Genomic DNA, 15425 nt, shown 5'->3' on the forward strand with positions numbered 1-15425 from the left:
TTGTAAATAAAAAAAAAACTAGTGTAGTTACGGTTTTTTAAAGGTTTTCTTTCGCACAATTTTACTTTCAGTTCAAAATAAATTTTTAAACTCAAAATAAACCATATGAAAACTTGATATAAACCGAAACCCATATTCGATCCCCTTTAATCTATTTTAAAAAACCCGCTAGGAAATAAGTACCTGTCCAATAACTACCCGCTTCCCCATTATTTTTACCGAATCTTATGCGCAACTACGAGTTACCCCAAGGCCCAGTTTACTTCCCAAAAATTTTCAACTCCACGACAAACTGTCCAAGCTATGATATGTTCATACTTGGATTACAATATGCGTACAATTGATCTCGAGTTGTAAAGCTGCGGCAGCTTTTTGAAGACAAGTTGACAGAAAGTTACGGGAAAGAAGCTTGAGAAAAGTCACTGGTCGCTTGCTTTTTTTGAGCATGCGCAATGCGCGCCATTTGTGCGCGAATTTTTTTTTAATTGAACATTAACTCTGTGCAGTCAATATGATGTCAAATTTCCTGTTAATTTACAGTCAAAACGGCTATTAAAGGTCTAGTGGAAAAAAAATTTAAGAAGTTTGAAGCTGACATCATTGCCGCAACTTGACCGAAACTTTTAAACAGAAAATTACTAAGTAAACCTAGTTATCTAGGGTAAAAAGAAAAGTTTTGTATTTTGCTATATTTATGTGTGTACACATTCGTTTATATACAAAATTCGTAATCGTATTCGACGTAATTGGACGTTTTGAAAAAATTTTAAGCAATACATCTTGTTGTTAATTTAATAAATACAAAAAAAAACAATGAGTAAAGCACATCCACCAGAATTAAAAAAGTAAGTTATTTATATTGTTATGAAGTTCAATTAATTACAATTAATATTCAAATTTTTAATTATAATTTTATTTTACCGGTTAACCTCAATGTTTTTTTGCTCTGTTTTCAGATACATGGATAAGAAATTATCACGTAAGTCATGATAAAAAATAAATATATATGAATATGTATGCTCTAGAGTTGTAGGTAAGTTAAGAATATTTATTTTGAAGGAAATTTTTTTTTTAATTGCTTACAGTTAAGTTGAACGGTGGGAGACACGTGATTGGGATACTTCGCGGTTTTGATCCATTTATGAATATGGTGATAGATGAAAGTATAGAAGAATGCAAGGATGGGTCTAAAAATAATATTGGCATGGTGGTAAGTATTAAATACTGTTAGTTGAGGGGCTTCTCAGACAGTACTTCCTACTTTTTCAAATATTTCCCGAGATTTCATGATTTGTTCGCATTAACATAAATTTACAAAAACAATAACGCAACTAAAAATTGTAGAATCTTTTTATATCGATTAGTAAGACATTAATTCACAAATTGCAGAATCAGTTTAAGAAAGCAATGATTAATTTTTGTAAAATTTTTATTAAGAAAAAAGGCGGGGATTTCCTTGTAACGCGACAGACGAAAGGTAAAGAAAAAATTGAAGTATTGATTTAAAAAACGACAGTTACAATTTCGCTGTGATACAGAATTCAAAAAAAGTTACTTACAGTTGTCATCAATAAGAAGTCAAACGAAATTCGTTGAATAAATTTTAGCCTACTGAATTTAAAAATTCAAATTATAAAATTGACATGAAGATTTTAGTAAAATTTTTTTAATGAATTTCGTTTCACTTTTAATAGACGGCTAAGTAATTTTTTAAAATCTATGACAGCGAAATTGCAACTACGCTGTCCTTTTAGCAATTAATGCTCTATTTTTTTCTAATCAATTGATATAATTTTTATACAGTTGACGACTCAAAGTCATTGAAAATTTTGAAATGATAGGGATCATTGTCTGAGAATGCCCTTAAAGTATTATTTCATATAAATTAACTATAAATTCAAACTATTTTATTCATTTTAGGTGATTCGAGGAAACAGTGTCATTATGCTCGAAGCCCTAGATCGAATATAAAATTTAATTTAAGATGCGAACACTTGTACCAAAAGATTTGAAGAACTGTATAAATTCAATTACCCGTTTCTTATATCAATAATTTTGTACATCAATTGAGGAAGGAAATTAAAATGTTTAATTACTGGATGGTTTTTTCATACATTTATTTATTGACATCTGAAAGTATTTGTGAACGTTTGCGGAAATAAATAATAAATTTTTTTTAAGTATGTAAATTTTAATTCAACTATAAATTTATGAGGTAGAAACGTCAATTTCATTTCAAATCTTTAAGTGGATAATTGATAATTTTTTTTAACACATGAACAAAATATTAAAAGTATTTTAGACATTTGATGGACCACTTTGTAAGGCTGCCCAAAATTGTTATATACAAAGAAATATTTTTATTAATTTCAAATATTCTTCAAATGATTGAATTATATATTTTTCTTTATGTAATTATCACATTTTCTATGAACAAATGGTTTTATTACCAATAATAGTTTGCATGTGATGTATCATTGTTGTGATGGATCATTATGTGATGTATTATATTTGAATTTTAATTAAAGTTATCAATTTCCTTAAGGGTCGGCAGTACTGACCGAATTTCCGGATTTTAGATTTCTAATTAAGTTTTAAATATTTGTTAACTCGAATGATAAAAACTTTCGAGGACATTCGTCTTAAGCCTTTTTCTGGAAGCAGAAAAAATCACTGTAATGATAATCAATTAATAATTTAATAGAAATCTAAAATACAAATTGTTGAGTACAGCCCAGCCTTAAGTGTTTGCAAATGGTGTTTCTACCCCATAAAAGTTACAGTAACAAGAAACATTCTCTGACAGTAGCCAGAGATGACAGGTAGATTTAGTTCTTGGTATGATTATTATATTAAATGGTGACTGTTGACCACTGTCTGAATGAATAAGCAAAATGGGTTGGCTTAAGTCAAAAAATTAAAACGAAGTATTCATAATAACAAGGAATTGGACAACACGATTTACAAAAACTTATTCTTTTAATTGTCATTTTTTTAGCAATTGTTAATAGGGTAAAATGTAAAAAAATTTCATCATAATGGATAATTCCATATCGTAAATTTACAATTAAAATATATTTAATACAATTCAAAAATTTTAAAATCGTTTTTAATATTTCTTCCTAATTAAGAAATGTCAAATCCAGCCCTTAATGCCTGGATTGGATAATATTAATTGATAAATAGTGGAAAACTTTCGTAACTTCTTTTGTTCAATGTCTTCATCAATTAAATGCATAGAAAAGCAGCACACCGTACATAATTTTATTTGGCGCCATATAACTTGAAAATTATCATCTTTTTTTTACATAAACTTTGTATTCGTAAATTTATATCAAATATCCCGTGTCGGCGAAATATTAAGCTTCAAATTATTTAATGAAGTTATTGGTTAAGCAATATTACATTGTGTGATAAGGGATGAAACAAAACGATTTCTGCTGACATCACCCGCAGTGATCGTGTTTCATCCTGAGTTACACAATATTTTTCATGATTAGCTGCATTAGAACTTGAAGGTTCAGTGTCAGCGTTATTTTTTTCTGCCCACTTACTGAAGGCATTCAAAATTTATGCGATTCGTCTGACGGTAGAAAACCTGAAACTTCAAGTTTCGATGCTGATATCATGAAAATAAATTTCTATAATAACAAATCATTATAAATAACATTTTTGTGTCTGAATTTACAATATATTTCATAATTTGACTCGCTATTTATAAATATTTTCATGAAAATTCGTTGTTTATTTACCAAACCGGGTCGAAAACTTTGATCTGTTTTAAATCAAATAAAAATTTTATTTTTCTTCAATTTTACTTTTTATTTATATTTAATTAACATGTAAAATTTAATCTCGTTATCTATACTATTCTCTCCTTTACTGCCTATTATTTTTATTAGTCTGCTTTCGGTTGTCTTTAGACAATAAACAGCTCAAAATTTATATAAAAATTTAAAGACAGACTCATTAGTCCAAACACAATCTTAGACTAAAATCAGATCAAATTCTCCTACCCGGGAATTAATATTATAATTTACAAAATTATTAAAAAAAATAAATTGAACATGATTTTTTACTGGCGTCCTGCGTTTCTAATGCTTAGGAATATACACAATTAATATTCTGCAAAAAATTTCATTTCCAAAATTTTACATATTTAATTTTATGTTTCAGTTTTCACTATTAATATCTAAATTTGTTTCTGTACAAACTATTTCTTCAAAATTTCCGCACTCGTGTTTTTCCAACTCAATATTAGAGTCAAATTCTTGCTCACAATCATCACAAGCAATAGTTTGTTCGTCCTCTTTATCTTTTTCAATATCACTGTCAGAATTTTTACACGTTTCAACAGTATCTTTATGTTCATTACTTATATGTTTTTTCAAATCATTGTTATTCGTAAAAGCCTCATCACAAGTACTACACTTAACTTTTAATTCACCTTTATGTTTACTTATATGCAATTTGAAATACCAATCAGTGAGAAATCTTTTTGAACAATATTGACACTCGAAAGGTTTTTGTTCTATTTTTCTTCTGCGACTAAGAATAAGATCATTGTGAAAAGTTTTTAAAGAGTTATTCAACAATGTATCATCCGTTATTTTTGGCTTTATTGTAATTAACGGAGTAGATTTTAACGATAGAGACTTTTGTAGTAATTTTGATTTTGGGTCAAGAGGTGAGTCGACGCTCGTAATAGCCGATCCATTGAACAATGATCGAGATGTTGAAGTATTGTCTGCAATTATACAAAATTTTGGGATTCCCTGAGTTTGATGAAGCAGAGAAGGCTCAGATTTAAGTTTAGTAATGGGAATAACTCTGACTGGCACAAAATACGGGTTTTGTAACTGAGTTTCGGAAGTTATTTTCGGCTGACCCATTACCCAGTCATTTATTGTAAAGGATTGAGACACATTTGGTTGAGATATTGTAGTAATTATGTACTGATTATTTCCCGCGTCATTTGTGCCTACTTTCGACTGATTCAAAGTATCGCTAGTATCATCCGCGTCTGATTGTTTGTTCGAAGTACTCTTTTGCAAATGAGGCTTCTGGATTGATATGACGGGAATATTTGGCGGGAAATCATCAAAAGTTTGTGGAGTTTCATTAATAAAATGATTTGCTATTAGATTAGTATTAATTTGTTGATTCATAGTGGACTGATGTATGGGCGCCATCTTCTTAGGTATCACAATGAGCTCAGAATTATTTTTTAATGTTTCTATAGCTTTATTGGGACCAGTGATAGGATCACTGTAATCATTTTTTCTGGCTCGTACTGCTTCCATTATTTGCAATTCTCGTTCCCGCATTCTTTCTCTCAATATCTGGGCGCCATCAACTTGATTGTGCCGATATTCGTTTTTCCGCTTGCAATTTCCGTGATGTAATCGAGATTTTCGAGTTTTTAAAAGCACCCCACAAATATCACATACACTAGATTTATCACAACGATAAAGACATATTATAGCTCTTCGACATCGATTGTGTTCAATACTTAGAGCATCACATCGTGCATTATCACAATGTTTTGAAACCTTGGCATTTATTTCTGAATCGTCGATACTAGTAGCTAACATCGGTGATGATCCCTGATGATCTACATACTGCTGGACATTTACATCACAAGTAATATTTTCGCAGGGTTCATAGTGCCCACAAGACTTTTGTTCCCGTTTTATTGGTAGTAATGTTATTTCAGAATTCCCAAATTTTTTCGATGGTAAAAAATTTGCCTCCTCATTTTTTTCAATATTTTCAACATTCTCACTATTTTTACAATTTTCCGACGAAACGTCACTCGAATCAGTCGGCATGAGTGTAATTACGATATTGGGCTGGTTAAAGATCCGTTTCAATGGTTGAATCTGTAAAACATACATATTTTTTTAAGATGTTTATGGAAACAAATATTATTACTACAACTTAAACGTCAAAAGAAGTTATTATTAGAATTTTTTCAAAAACAAAACGTAATTTATAACACTGGAAATCTAGAATGTTACATATATTATCTAAATCATATAATATATTTACTTACTTTTTGTAAAATATTTGGTTTTATATCGACATGATTAAGCGCTGAATTATTTTTAAGAACGAAATTTGATACAGGTTCATGAGCCATTATTGAAATTTAAATAATCATTTAAATTTTTGAATTAATTGTTGATATTCCGAGAAAGTAAATAAAACAATTAAATTCGGTTATTTATTGGTTAAGAACGAAATTCATAATATATACAAATAATCACTTTCATCACTCATAAATATAGTCAACTTACCGAGAAAGTGACATAGGTTATGGCGCCATAAATGCGTGGTACAAGTATTTTCCATTCGTGGAAACTCTACACAGTTGCATGCTCACAGTCGAAAAATTTTACCACCAGATAAATTTTTCTTTAAATTGATGGCAAATAAACGTCAACTTCAGTTGTTCAGATTTTTTATTCTTGACTTCAATATGAGTACAATGTATAGGGATAATTGACAGAAAGTTGACCGCAAAACTTGCTCTGAGATTTTGCTGGTAATTAGGGTAATTTCTGGAAAAGTTGGTGACAACATCATTCGTCTTCTGGCAAATCCAATGGCGAAGATCGCCTACTATTGGTAATTTTCTCAAAAAGTGTCAACTCAACATTTAAACAGAAATTAAGGGAGACCACTGCACATGACATCCACTGGACGAAAACACCAGGTGACTTACCAAGCGCAATTTACAACAAACCAAAAACGCCAAATGGCATCTAGTCTCGTTTGAATGTACAATAATTGCATTAAATTATTGAATGTTGTCACCATATTTTGTGGCAGTGCTTATATTTAAACAGGAACGTTTCTCATTTTTCTATTAGGATATTTATTAATTACAAAAAATTAAAAAACTTCCCTGATTAAATAACTGAATTCGAAATTTTAATTCTGTTATTTTCTGTCAAATTCTGCAAAACAGAATTCAACTGAATTGAAAATTTGAATTTGAATTAAACAGAATAAAATCGTTTTAAGAATTTCAAATTCGAATTCAGAACCAGAAATTGGAGAATTATTTTCGAATTAATCAGAATTAAACCGAATAGAATTATTTAAATTCGTTTTAATTTGGACAAATTCTGGTTTTCCTGCCGAATTAGACAGAATTCATTTTTAAATTAGGTACCGAATTAACAGAATTTATTTGAATTAAATAGAATTAAAAATTTAATTCTATTTATTTCGATTGAATTCAGTTGTTTAATGAGGGTTACTTAAATAAATTTATATTCACTACTTACGATAACATGTAAAATAATGGTCTTTTTTATAACTTACCTCCTATTATTACTAATGTTTTCTTATACCAGTAAATAATCAAAAATTTCGTGATGCTTTCCAATCGAGGTATGCAATTATATTATATTTAAAATCATTGCGTACGAAAATTCAAGTTTAGAAAAGTTTCATACGAAGATTAGTAATGAGACGGACAAAACATGATGGGAAAATCCTAACTTTTTCGAGAAAACTGCTTTTCCTTGGGACTGCTCCAGTAGAACAACGAATTCATCTAGAGAAAATAAAAACGAAATGCTCTTCAACCAGCAAAGCCAGTGGTGCGCGCTACATATGAATGCGGAAGACATCAGACACGTGATAAATTCATCAAGTAGGGTCACTAATTTAATGGATAGGTTGTTTAATAATTTAATTAAACAAACATTATATAAACAATATTTTATTAAACGAATAACATAACACATTAAAAGAAAAATAATTTTAGTACAGAGTAGAGATCCAAAGCAAGGGCGCGTATACTCAGTCTCGCTATTAAACTCTCAATGAATAGACCCTATATGGATAATGAATGAATATATATATAAAAAATATATTATTAAGGATAATCGACTGTGATCGATCCGGCTGCGAAAGTTGCCGAATCGATTATCGATCATCCTCTGAGGCAACACCACACATATACGTATATATACAGGATATTATCTCATCCACTTCATGATGACGTCTTTAGAAACTTTTTTCCTTGTTTTTGACATTAGCAGAGTTTGCTTTAAAATTCGTATCGTAGATATTCTATCAGTCGTCATTATCAGCGCAAAAGCGCACATGACAAACTATTTAAATAATCAGGTATCGTATAGATTTTTATCCTGAAACTGTTGTTCTATTTAAGTTTTTATATTATTTAAATATCTGATAAAACACTTCAGAAAGAACACTTTTTCAAAATACTACTGAGAAAAAAGACAATCCGCGCATTATTTATTTTTTAAACTTTATTTCTTCTCAGAAAAAATTCAAGAAGTTTATCGTATTTTTCTAAAAATTGGATTATTCAAGTAATTTTATAATTCAAAAAATTAAAGAAATCATTAATTTAAACGATATTAAGAATACTGCATAGTGAAGTCTGAATACGACTCGTAAAACGAGTTAAGTGAGTTTATCATATGTCCTTGAACTCGAAGAGCATTCCATTGATAAATATTGTCGCTTGACCCGAATCACTTGAAAGCTGTCTAATGATAATTAAATAATGAATTTGATTTGTGTATTAGTAATTATAAGAGTCTGGGGATTATTTGAACTTTCTCATGGTAGTCAAGAGCCTTGTGCGTAAGTTTTTACCGAAATTTACAAAGTACTTTAATCTCTGAGTATTCAAAAATATTTCAGACTTAATCAGTTCCGTTGTTTAAACCAACAATGTATCGCTGGAGAATTTTTGTGTGATGGGAAACAGGATTGTTTAGACGGAAGTGATGAAACTCAACTTGAATGTTTGAAACCTGAAATAATTTGTCCAGAATACGCGTTTCGTTGTGACTATGGTGCCTGTATTGACGGAGATGCAGTATGCAATGGAATTAACGACTGCATAGACAAGACTGATGAAAAACTACCAAGATGTCATGATTCTTCTAAAAATACGTCTGTGGTGAATTCAAACTGTGGAGTCAATCAATTTAAATGCAGCAATGAAAAGTGCATTGATGAAGCATTGGCTTGTGATGGTTCTCCTGATTGTAGCGATCGATCTGATGAAACTTCGACAACTTGTAGTTCTAATGAGTAAAGAATTATTGTATAAATTTATTTTTTAGTAACAGTAGGACTTATGGGCCTTATGCTTAAGTAAATGAGATTCTTATGTAAGACCTTATAAGAAAACATTTCTACTTAGTCTTTAACTAGGATAGTAAGCTCGTCTTTCAAATCTGTTAACTAAGATTCAAATTTTCGCCGTAGATGTCCGAAGTTTACATTCCGATGTGCTTATGGTGCATGCATTGATGGAGATATGAAGTGCAATGGAATCCGAAACTGCGCAGATGGTTCTGATGAAGATTTCATTTTGTGTAATGAAGAAAAACCATTGAGTACTTCAACAACTGAAAAACCGATAAGACAAACAGTTCGTACAACTTCACAGCCTTGGACTCAATCGCAATCTCCTTGTGTTCCACCAAAGCAACCGCAAAACGGACGATGGAAATTACATAAATCACAGTGTCAAAGTAATGATCATTGCGATGCAAACGGAAATACTGCTATGGTACCTGGAACATATCTAGTTTATACTTGCAATTCCGGATACGAGTTAAAAGGTTCCGGTGATATTTTTTGTGGCCCGAAAAGTAAATGGTCCGGCGAACCAGAATGTGTTGGTTTGTATAATTTTTAAACTACTAATTATTTTTTTCCCATGGGATAGTCATTGTAACCAAAGTTAATTTAATTAACTACAGACTATATTATTGTATATTTTTTATTGCTAGAAATTCGTTGTAAGCCGTTGAGTTCAGCATCAACTATTGCAGAATGTACTTATAATGACGGATGGATATCCTGTGAAGCACCGGTTCCTCCACAAACCACTGCTAAGATATCATGTCGTAATAGTTATCGTCAAGATGCGACTGTACTTGGTCTCCAAAGGGACTCTGTCCGATGTAATTCTAGAGGCGAATGGGAGCCTGAACCAATCAATTGTATCCCAGGTTGGCTTGTTATTAATATATTCGCTAATGGTACAGTAGTAAAGTATGAAAATAATCAGAAATATGGTTATAATTCTGTATCAAACACTATTACGGTATTAAGAAATAGAATTATAATTAATACTGATATACAATTTCCTAATGATGATCAAATTGATAGAAGAATTAGTAAACGCGCCTTTTTTTAAATTTTCAATAGAAGAAAAGTCGATTTCTTCATTGTTTACTTTTGAATCTTTTAATATTTGTGTATGTATTAGGAATATTATTTTCTTAATTATAAATTTGTTATAAAAAAAGTTAATGTTAATTATTATAAATATAAAAAATCATTTACAAGCTGAAAATACATTCGAAGATGTTTAATTTATTCATTTGTTTTTTTCTTAGTGATATTTTTATAGTACATTAAGTAACACGAGACGAAATATTGAAATGCAGGCCAGAATGAAGTTGTCTGTCCGACTCGCTCGACATGAATGGCAGAAATACATCTTATTGGTATCATAAAATCATCTAAATAAATTATGTTATATTTCTGACATTCATGCCAAGCAGCTTTTTGCAATTGCATGTTTTTGTTTGCTTTTGATTTATTGTCATATCAAAAGCGGCCTTAGGTTTTGATTAGAATCTAATGTTATCCGATTCCGTATTAAAAACTCTGGTTTCCGAAAATTTTCGGTCAATAGTCAGCTGTTTTTAGGATATTTAAATATTTTTTTTAAGAATTCAAAATCTTCTAACAAATCGTGTTTTTTTCCGTATTATAGTGTGCGGTGTACGGGCTCCTTCAAGCCTCGAACCTTTAATTGTTAATGGAAGACGCCCCAATATCACAGAATTTCCTTGGCATGCGTCTTTATATAAATCTGATTCTGCTAACGGTGAAAAAAAGTTTATTTGTGGTTCAACGATAATACAAAGTGATTTATTAATAACAGCGGCTCATTGCGTTTATGATGAAGTCATGAAAAGAGTCGAGGATCCTGGAAAATTTTCTATTGCCGCAGGAAATATTTTTCGAGATTTTAATAGTCTACTCCATGATTCACGAGTTGTACAGAAAAGAAATGTAAGTAATTTATTAAACAAATATTAATCAACAGTTTTTCTTTTATAAAAAAACTCCACCTTAAACAATAAGTTCATTTATGTAAATGGCCGATATCTGAGTTTGCTATACCAGTTAAATAACTGATGTTCTAATTAAACTAACCGTACAATTGTAATTATTCATTTCAGGTCAAAAAGATTCTAATCGATTGTAATTACTTGGGTTTCGAAGGAAATTATGCGCGCGATATTGCCATCATACAAATTGATAAACCGTTCACGTTTACATCAATTTTAGTACCGATTTGTCTTGATACTTCAGTTTATGACCATACGGCTATAGATGTTGGGAAATTAGGAAGTGTTGCAGGATTCGGCAGGACTGAAATGGGCCAGTCGAGTGGTATTTTACAGTCTATAACTCTTCCAGTTGTACCTCTAAGTCAATGTCAGTCAGCGAGTGTGTCGTCTGATGCTGAAAAATTTATCACAGTTGACAAATTTTGTGCCGGATATACAAATGGTACGTGAATATTTTTTTGAGGATATCCTACTACATGATTTTTGTAATTGATTTTATTTAAAAGGGACCTCGGTTTGTGATGGAGATAGTGGTGGTGGTCTAGTCTTCAATGAGCGAGGACTTTGGTATATTCGAGGAATTGTTAGCGTAGGCATCGGTTCAAAAATATCCGGAGGCTCTCGCACTTGCAACAGTCATCTTTATTCACTCTACACTAAAATTTCTAGTCATATATCGTGGATACAAGACATCATTTTCAAACTTGAAACTAATAAAAACATTCCGGCATGTAAAGTAACATCTTGATAACTTTTTCAGTTTCACCTGCATAAAAATCACGAGTTTTTTTACTCAAAACAAAAATCCCTAGTTTTCATCAACTGAGCTTGTTTCAACGTCGTTGTATCCTTGTCAGAATTTTAAATTTTTATTGTAAGTTTCATATTAATCACGCATCATGTTAACTGACCATTAATTAATGGTCAGTTAATTAAAAAAAAAGATTATTTTTATGTATTTTCTTTGTTTCAATCCAAATAAAGTACACGGGAAAAAATCCCAGTCAAATTTTAATATAAATATTAATATTTCTACTCTTTGAGTAAACTATGCATCAAATATATATTAATATTAAATACTTATAGCTAAATTAAATATTTAATAACTGAATATGTTAGTATACAAAAATATATTTAAATTTGAACTGTTAATTTTTGAATTCTTTTAACGAAGAAAACAATTAATTCACAATAAAGTCTTGACACTGTGGCTCGTGGGTGAAACTTTTGATTGTGGAGGCACGGGATATTCTATAAGTAGAAATAACATTAATAAAATGTATTTTTAGTGCTGAAATCGATAAATAAAAAAACTGTATTTTTGTTTCAAATAATTCAGACTTTTAAAGGAAAATGAGAAGAATTCGGTACAGATTCAACAGTGGGGCGAAAAAACTATGTAGGTATGATTTAAATGTTGAACGCAAAAAAAGTATAAATATGATTTTTACGTGAGTGAATCAGCTGGGCCCGAGTAAGCGTTAGCAGAACACATCTCATTACTTCGAATTGAGTTGTGCGAAAGCAATTCGGCTGCCCAAGTTTAAAACAGTAACTGAGAAAAATAAAATTTGTGAAATATGCATTGAATCATGTTCACAAGACTTCACTGGAACTAAAAATACTAAAATATAGATTTTGAAAAATTTTTCCCTTACTGTGTTTTGAGGGGCAGCCGAATTGAACATGTCGACTAGTTAAATTTTCTGCTGCTAAATGAGTGACATTTCATTTGAATCCATAAATTTAAGGATTCACATAAAATTTACTCACAGCAATTTGAATTTAATTCTCTCTTAAAAATAAACAAACCTGGAAAACGCAAATCCGATAACCTTTCCTCAAGATCAGAGATTTCAGAATTAGGTACTGAAGGCAGATAAGAATCAGAAGTCATTAATTCTTTTAATTCTTCCTCCAGATCCTGATCTGATTCATCAATTTTTACAGGTTCCGACAGTACTTTCTGTATGTCATTCAATTCTTCAATTATCTAAAAAAAAATCAGTTTATCAAAACAAATTTATAATTGTTCTTTATTCAAATCATCCATTTGTCCGTTTGAATAATAGAGTAAAATTCGTATCATTATGAATCATGTTCCTGAATATCGGAATTTTTTTGGCGCAACAAATAAAAGTATTAAAAAATGAAAAATCTACTAGAAGATTTCTGAAATGTTTCCCTTATAGATGTTGGTATGTCAGCCGTAAATCTTAGGCCTCACCCAGAACTACTCCTCATAAAAATAACATAAATTTTTTCTATTTTCGTTGCGCGAAAAACTTACGATCTTCAGGTACATTATGTATCTCAAGACTTACCTCATGCATATCATCCATTGTATCTTGAACATTCGTCGCAGATAATCCAGTATTTTCGCAGTTTTTCAGAATCTCATTGCCTTTTTTATAAGCATGTAGAACTTCTGAATTAGAGTGCGCATCAGAAATATTTAATTTCAAACTCTGTAGATTCTGTAGCGTAACAGAATGTTTTTCTATTCTCTTATCAAGTTCATGTTTTCTTCTCAAGTAAGTTTTCGCCACCTCTCTAAGTCCACTGTTTATGTAAGACTTTACCTTCGTTAAATTTTCATTACGTTCGATTTCTAATTCCTCTATCCTTTTTAAAATAATTTTCTCACTTTCTTTTATTTTATACAAACCCTCCTCTACTTCACTTAAATTACTGATGCCAGTCGGCGTTATTTTTAGAAGACAATCCAACACATGATTAGATTGAATACTCAATTGACTACTTTTATATCTTCCAATCCAGAGTAAAGCCAATTTGACATTTTCTTCAGACAAACTTTTGTTATCACAAATTACTTTACATTTTTCCGTTATTTGCTGAACTGACAAAATCGTTGGATTTTCATTTGCTGACAAACCAAGTATCGTATCTGCTAATTCTTTGACTGTTTTCAAATGAATATACCGAACATTTGAATTAAGAGGAACACTCGTGACAAAATAATTTTTTAGTTTTGAAAAAGACCAAACTACTGGTTTCTTAACAACGGTGTCGACTAGCCAAGAGGTCCAAGAATTTTGGTCATACAAAAATTCATCTTCCGTGACGATTTCCCGATTTCTGTGTAATTCTTCAAGAACAGTTTTTAAACACAGAGGCGTACATCCTTTTCTTTTAAATATCGATTTAAGATCAGTAATTGTGAAACTGCATTTGTTATTAAAGCTCAGCCATTTTGAAATTAATTCTTGCCAAAATTTATATTTAGAATCCCAATCTTGGGGATTTACGGAACGACTCCGAAATTCTGCGAACATCGCATTCATTTGCTCATCTTTGAACCAGGACTCGGGCATATCTTTGATGGGCAATGGAAAATTATCCACAGAATTTGAAACATTCATTTTCACAATAAATTTCTTATAAAATTTTATAAAATTTCCCGGTTTCGCAAATGACAGTTGAGCTGTCAGAAGAAAATCAACAGTGATATGTATTAATTAATAGAGTTTTCATTGATGACATTGACAATGATAAGTAAATATAATGGGATATATAGAACAATCTTAACCTCTGCGTATGTATATTTTCTTCTATTTATATATTTTAGAATGATGATAAAATTAAATTCCTTGTGTTTGTATATTTGAATCTATTTATTATTTTCAACTGCGCATTGTCACAATATTGACAATTTTAAAATACTAACCAACGATAACAAAAGGCACAGGTTTACTCCACTTCACTTTATTTTTTGTACCTTGAACTGCTGAGTTCCCAGTAGCAAACCTGACAGCAGGTTCACCAACTTGCTGTCAATTTTTTTTATAGTTAACTTTTAGGATACTGAAGTTAGCCGACATCAAATTATTTTTTTTGAAACGATAAATTATAAAAAACATATTCTTGAAAGTTGCATTTACAGTTTTCTTAATTTTTCTTGTAAATGATTTGAAAAAAAAAATTCGAAAATTGTTAATTGTTTGCTAACTTCAGGGTCATTAACTTCTCATGATCTCTAATAGCACAGTTTGCTTCAGCAAAAGTTTACTCACAAAAGTTTCGTTAAATTTTTCGTCAAATTTCCGTCAACTTCGGGCTTTTCCGTCCTTGACGACAATTTGTATACAACTTTTGAAGTGAATTTGCATTCTTATTCGGGTGGTAAATTTACGTCATATTGTATGGCAAGTTGTGTACAAATTGTTGTCAAAAATGGAAAAGCCTGAAGTTGACGGACATTTGACGAAAAATTCAACTAATCTTTTGCTAAAACAAACTGTGGCTATTAGG

The 15425-nt window shown here is 30.6% G+C and overlaps 4 protein-coding genes across 10 annotated transcripts; 2 read left to right on the forward strand and 2 right to left on the reverse strand.

The window, feature by feature from the left end:
- The first annotated feature begins 691 nt into the window (after positions 1–691).
- LOC103570222 (probable small nuclear ribonucleoprotein G) lies at positions 692–2100 on the forward strand. The gene is made up of 4 exons (XM_008547887.3): positions 692–845; positions 957–979; positions 1086–1210; positions 1921–2100. Exons 1-4 carry the CDS (start codon positions 814–816, stop codon positions 1969–1971), a joined length of 231 nt encoding a protein of 76 aa, XP_008546109.1. The 5' UTR covers positions 692–813; the 3' UTR covers positions 1972–2100.
- An 87-nt stretch (positions 2101–2187) lies between these two features.
- LOC103570221 (Zinc finger, C2H2 type domain-containing protein-7) lies at positions 2188–6367 on the reverse strand. 2 transcript variants are annotated; one of them, XM_053738039.1, is made up of 3 exons: positions 6300–6367; positions 6056–6096; positions 2188–5882 (listed from the first exon to the last, which is right to left on the reverse strand). In XM_053738039.1, the coding sequence occupies exons 1-3, from the start codon at positions 6352–6354 to the stop codon at positions 4173–4175; spliced, it is 1806 nt and encodes a 601-aa protein (XP_053594014.1). In that variant the 5' UTR covers positions 6355–6367; the 3' UTR covers positions 2188–4172. The 2 variants fall into 2 exon arrangements, with proteins under 2 accessions (XP_053594014.1, XP_008546108.1); XM_008547886.3 differs by lacking the exon at positions 6300–6367 and having other exon boundaries at positions 6056–6293.
- Positions 6368–6714: 347 nt separating this feature from the next.
- LOC103570220 (modular serine protease) lies at positions 6715–11912 on the forward strand. 5 transcript variants are annotated; one of them, XM_008547883.3, is made up of 10 exons: positions 6715–7401; positions 7454–7666; positions 7781–8145; positions 8306–8631; positions 8692–9087; positions 9265–9683; positions 9795–10016; positions 10790–11091; positions 11262–11595; positions 11660–11912. In XM_008547883.3, exons 4-10 carry the CDS (start codon positions 8552–8554, stop codon positions 11899–11901), a joined length of 1995 nt encoding a protein of 664 aa, XP_008546105.1. In that variant the 5' UTR covers positions 6715–7401; positions 7454–7666; positions 7781–8145; positions 8306–8551; the 3' UTR covers positions 11902–11912. The 5 variants fall into 5 exon arrangements, with proteins under 5 accessions (XP_008546105.1, XP_008546107.1, XP_053594015.1 ...); XM_008547885.3 differs by having other exon boundaries at positions 7476–7666; XM_053738040.1 differs by having other exon boundaries at positions 6715–7176; positions 7365–7666.
- A 410-nt stretch (positions 11913–12322) lies between these two features.
- On the reverse strand, positions 12323–14928 carry LOC103570219 (charged multivesicular body protein 7). 2 transcript variants are annotated; one of them, XM_014442109.2, is made up of 4 exons: positions 14704–14928; positions 13478–14598; positions 12966–13146; positions 12323–12404 (listed from the first exon to the last, which is right to left on the reverse strand). In XM_014442109.2, exons 2-4 carry the CDS (start codon positions 14534–14536, stop codon positions 12340–12342), a joined length of 1305 nt encoding a protein of 434 aa, XP_014297595.1. In that variant the 5' UTR covers positions 14537–14598; positions 14704–14928; the 3' UTR covers positions 12323–12339. The 2 variants fall into 2 exon arrangements, with proteins under 2 accessions (XP_014297595.1, XP_008546100.1); XM_008547878.3 differs by having other exon boundaries at positions 13478–14928.
- Positions 14929–15425: the final 497 nt, after the last annotated feature.

This window comes from Microplitis demolitor, chromosome 4, assembly GCF_026212275.2.
Source record: "Microplitis demolitor isolate Queensland-Clemson2020A chromosome 4, iyMicDemo2.1a, whole genome shotgun sequence".
In the NCBI taxonomy this organism is placed as follows: domain Eukaryota; kingdom Metazoa; phylum Arthropoda; class Insecta; order Hymenoptera; family Braconidae; genus Microplitis; species Microplitis demolitor.

Bases quoted from the DNA above. Each gene is read 5' to 3' on its own strand.
- LOC103570222 (XM_008547887.3), top strand. From the start codon at position 814: ATGAGTAAAGCACATCCACCAGAATTAAAAAA. The intron at 846-956 runs GTAAGTTATTTA...CTCTGTTTTCAG, and splicing joins CATCCACCAGAATTAAAAAA to ATACATGGATAAGAAATTAT. The intron at 980-1,085 runs GTAAGTCATGAT...AATTGCTTACAG, and splicing joins CATGGATAAGAAATTATCAC to TTAAGTTGAACGGTGGGAGA.
- LOC103570221 (XM_053738039.1), bottom strand. From the start codon at position 6,354: ATGGAAAATACTTGTACCACGCATTTATGGCGCCATAACCTATGTCAC. The intron at 6,097-6,299 runs GTAAGTTGACTA...AAAATAATTCAG, and splicing joins TAACCTATGTCACTTTCTCG to CGCTTAATCATGTCGATATA. The intron at 5,883-6,055 runs GTAAGTAAATAT...TATGTTTTACAG, and splicing joins AACCAAATATTTTACAAAAA to ATTCAACCATTGAAACGGAT.
- LOC103570220 (XM_008547879.3), top strand. From the start codon at position 8,552: ATGAATTTGATTTGTGTATTAGTAATTATAAGAGTCTGGGGATTATTT. The intron at 9,088-9,264 runs GTAAAGAATTAT...TTTTCGCCGTAG, and splicing joins ACAACTTGTAGTTCTAATGA to ATGTCCGAAGTTTACATTCC. The intron at 11,596-11,659 runs GTACGTGAATAT...TTTATTTAAAAG, and splicing joins TTGTGCCGGATATACAAATG to GGACCTCGGTTTGTGATGGA.
- LOC103570219 (XM_014442109.2), bottom strand. From the start codon at position 14,536: ATGAATGTTTCAAATTCTGTGGATAATTTTCCATTGCCCATCAAAGAT. The intron at 13,147-13,477 runs GTAAGTCTTGAG...ATTTTTTTTTAG, and splicing joins CAATGGATGATATGCATGAG to ATAATTGAAGAATTGAATGA. The intron at 12,405-12,965 runs GTTTGTTTATTT...TTCTACTTATAG, and splicing joins ATCGGATTTGCGTTTTCCAG to AATATCCCGTGCCTCCACAA.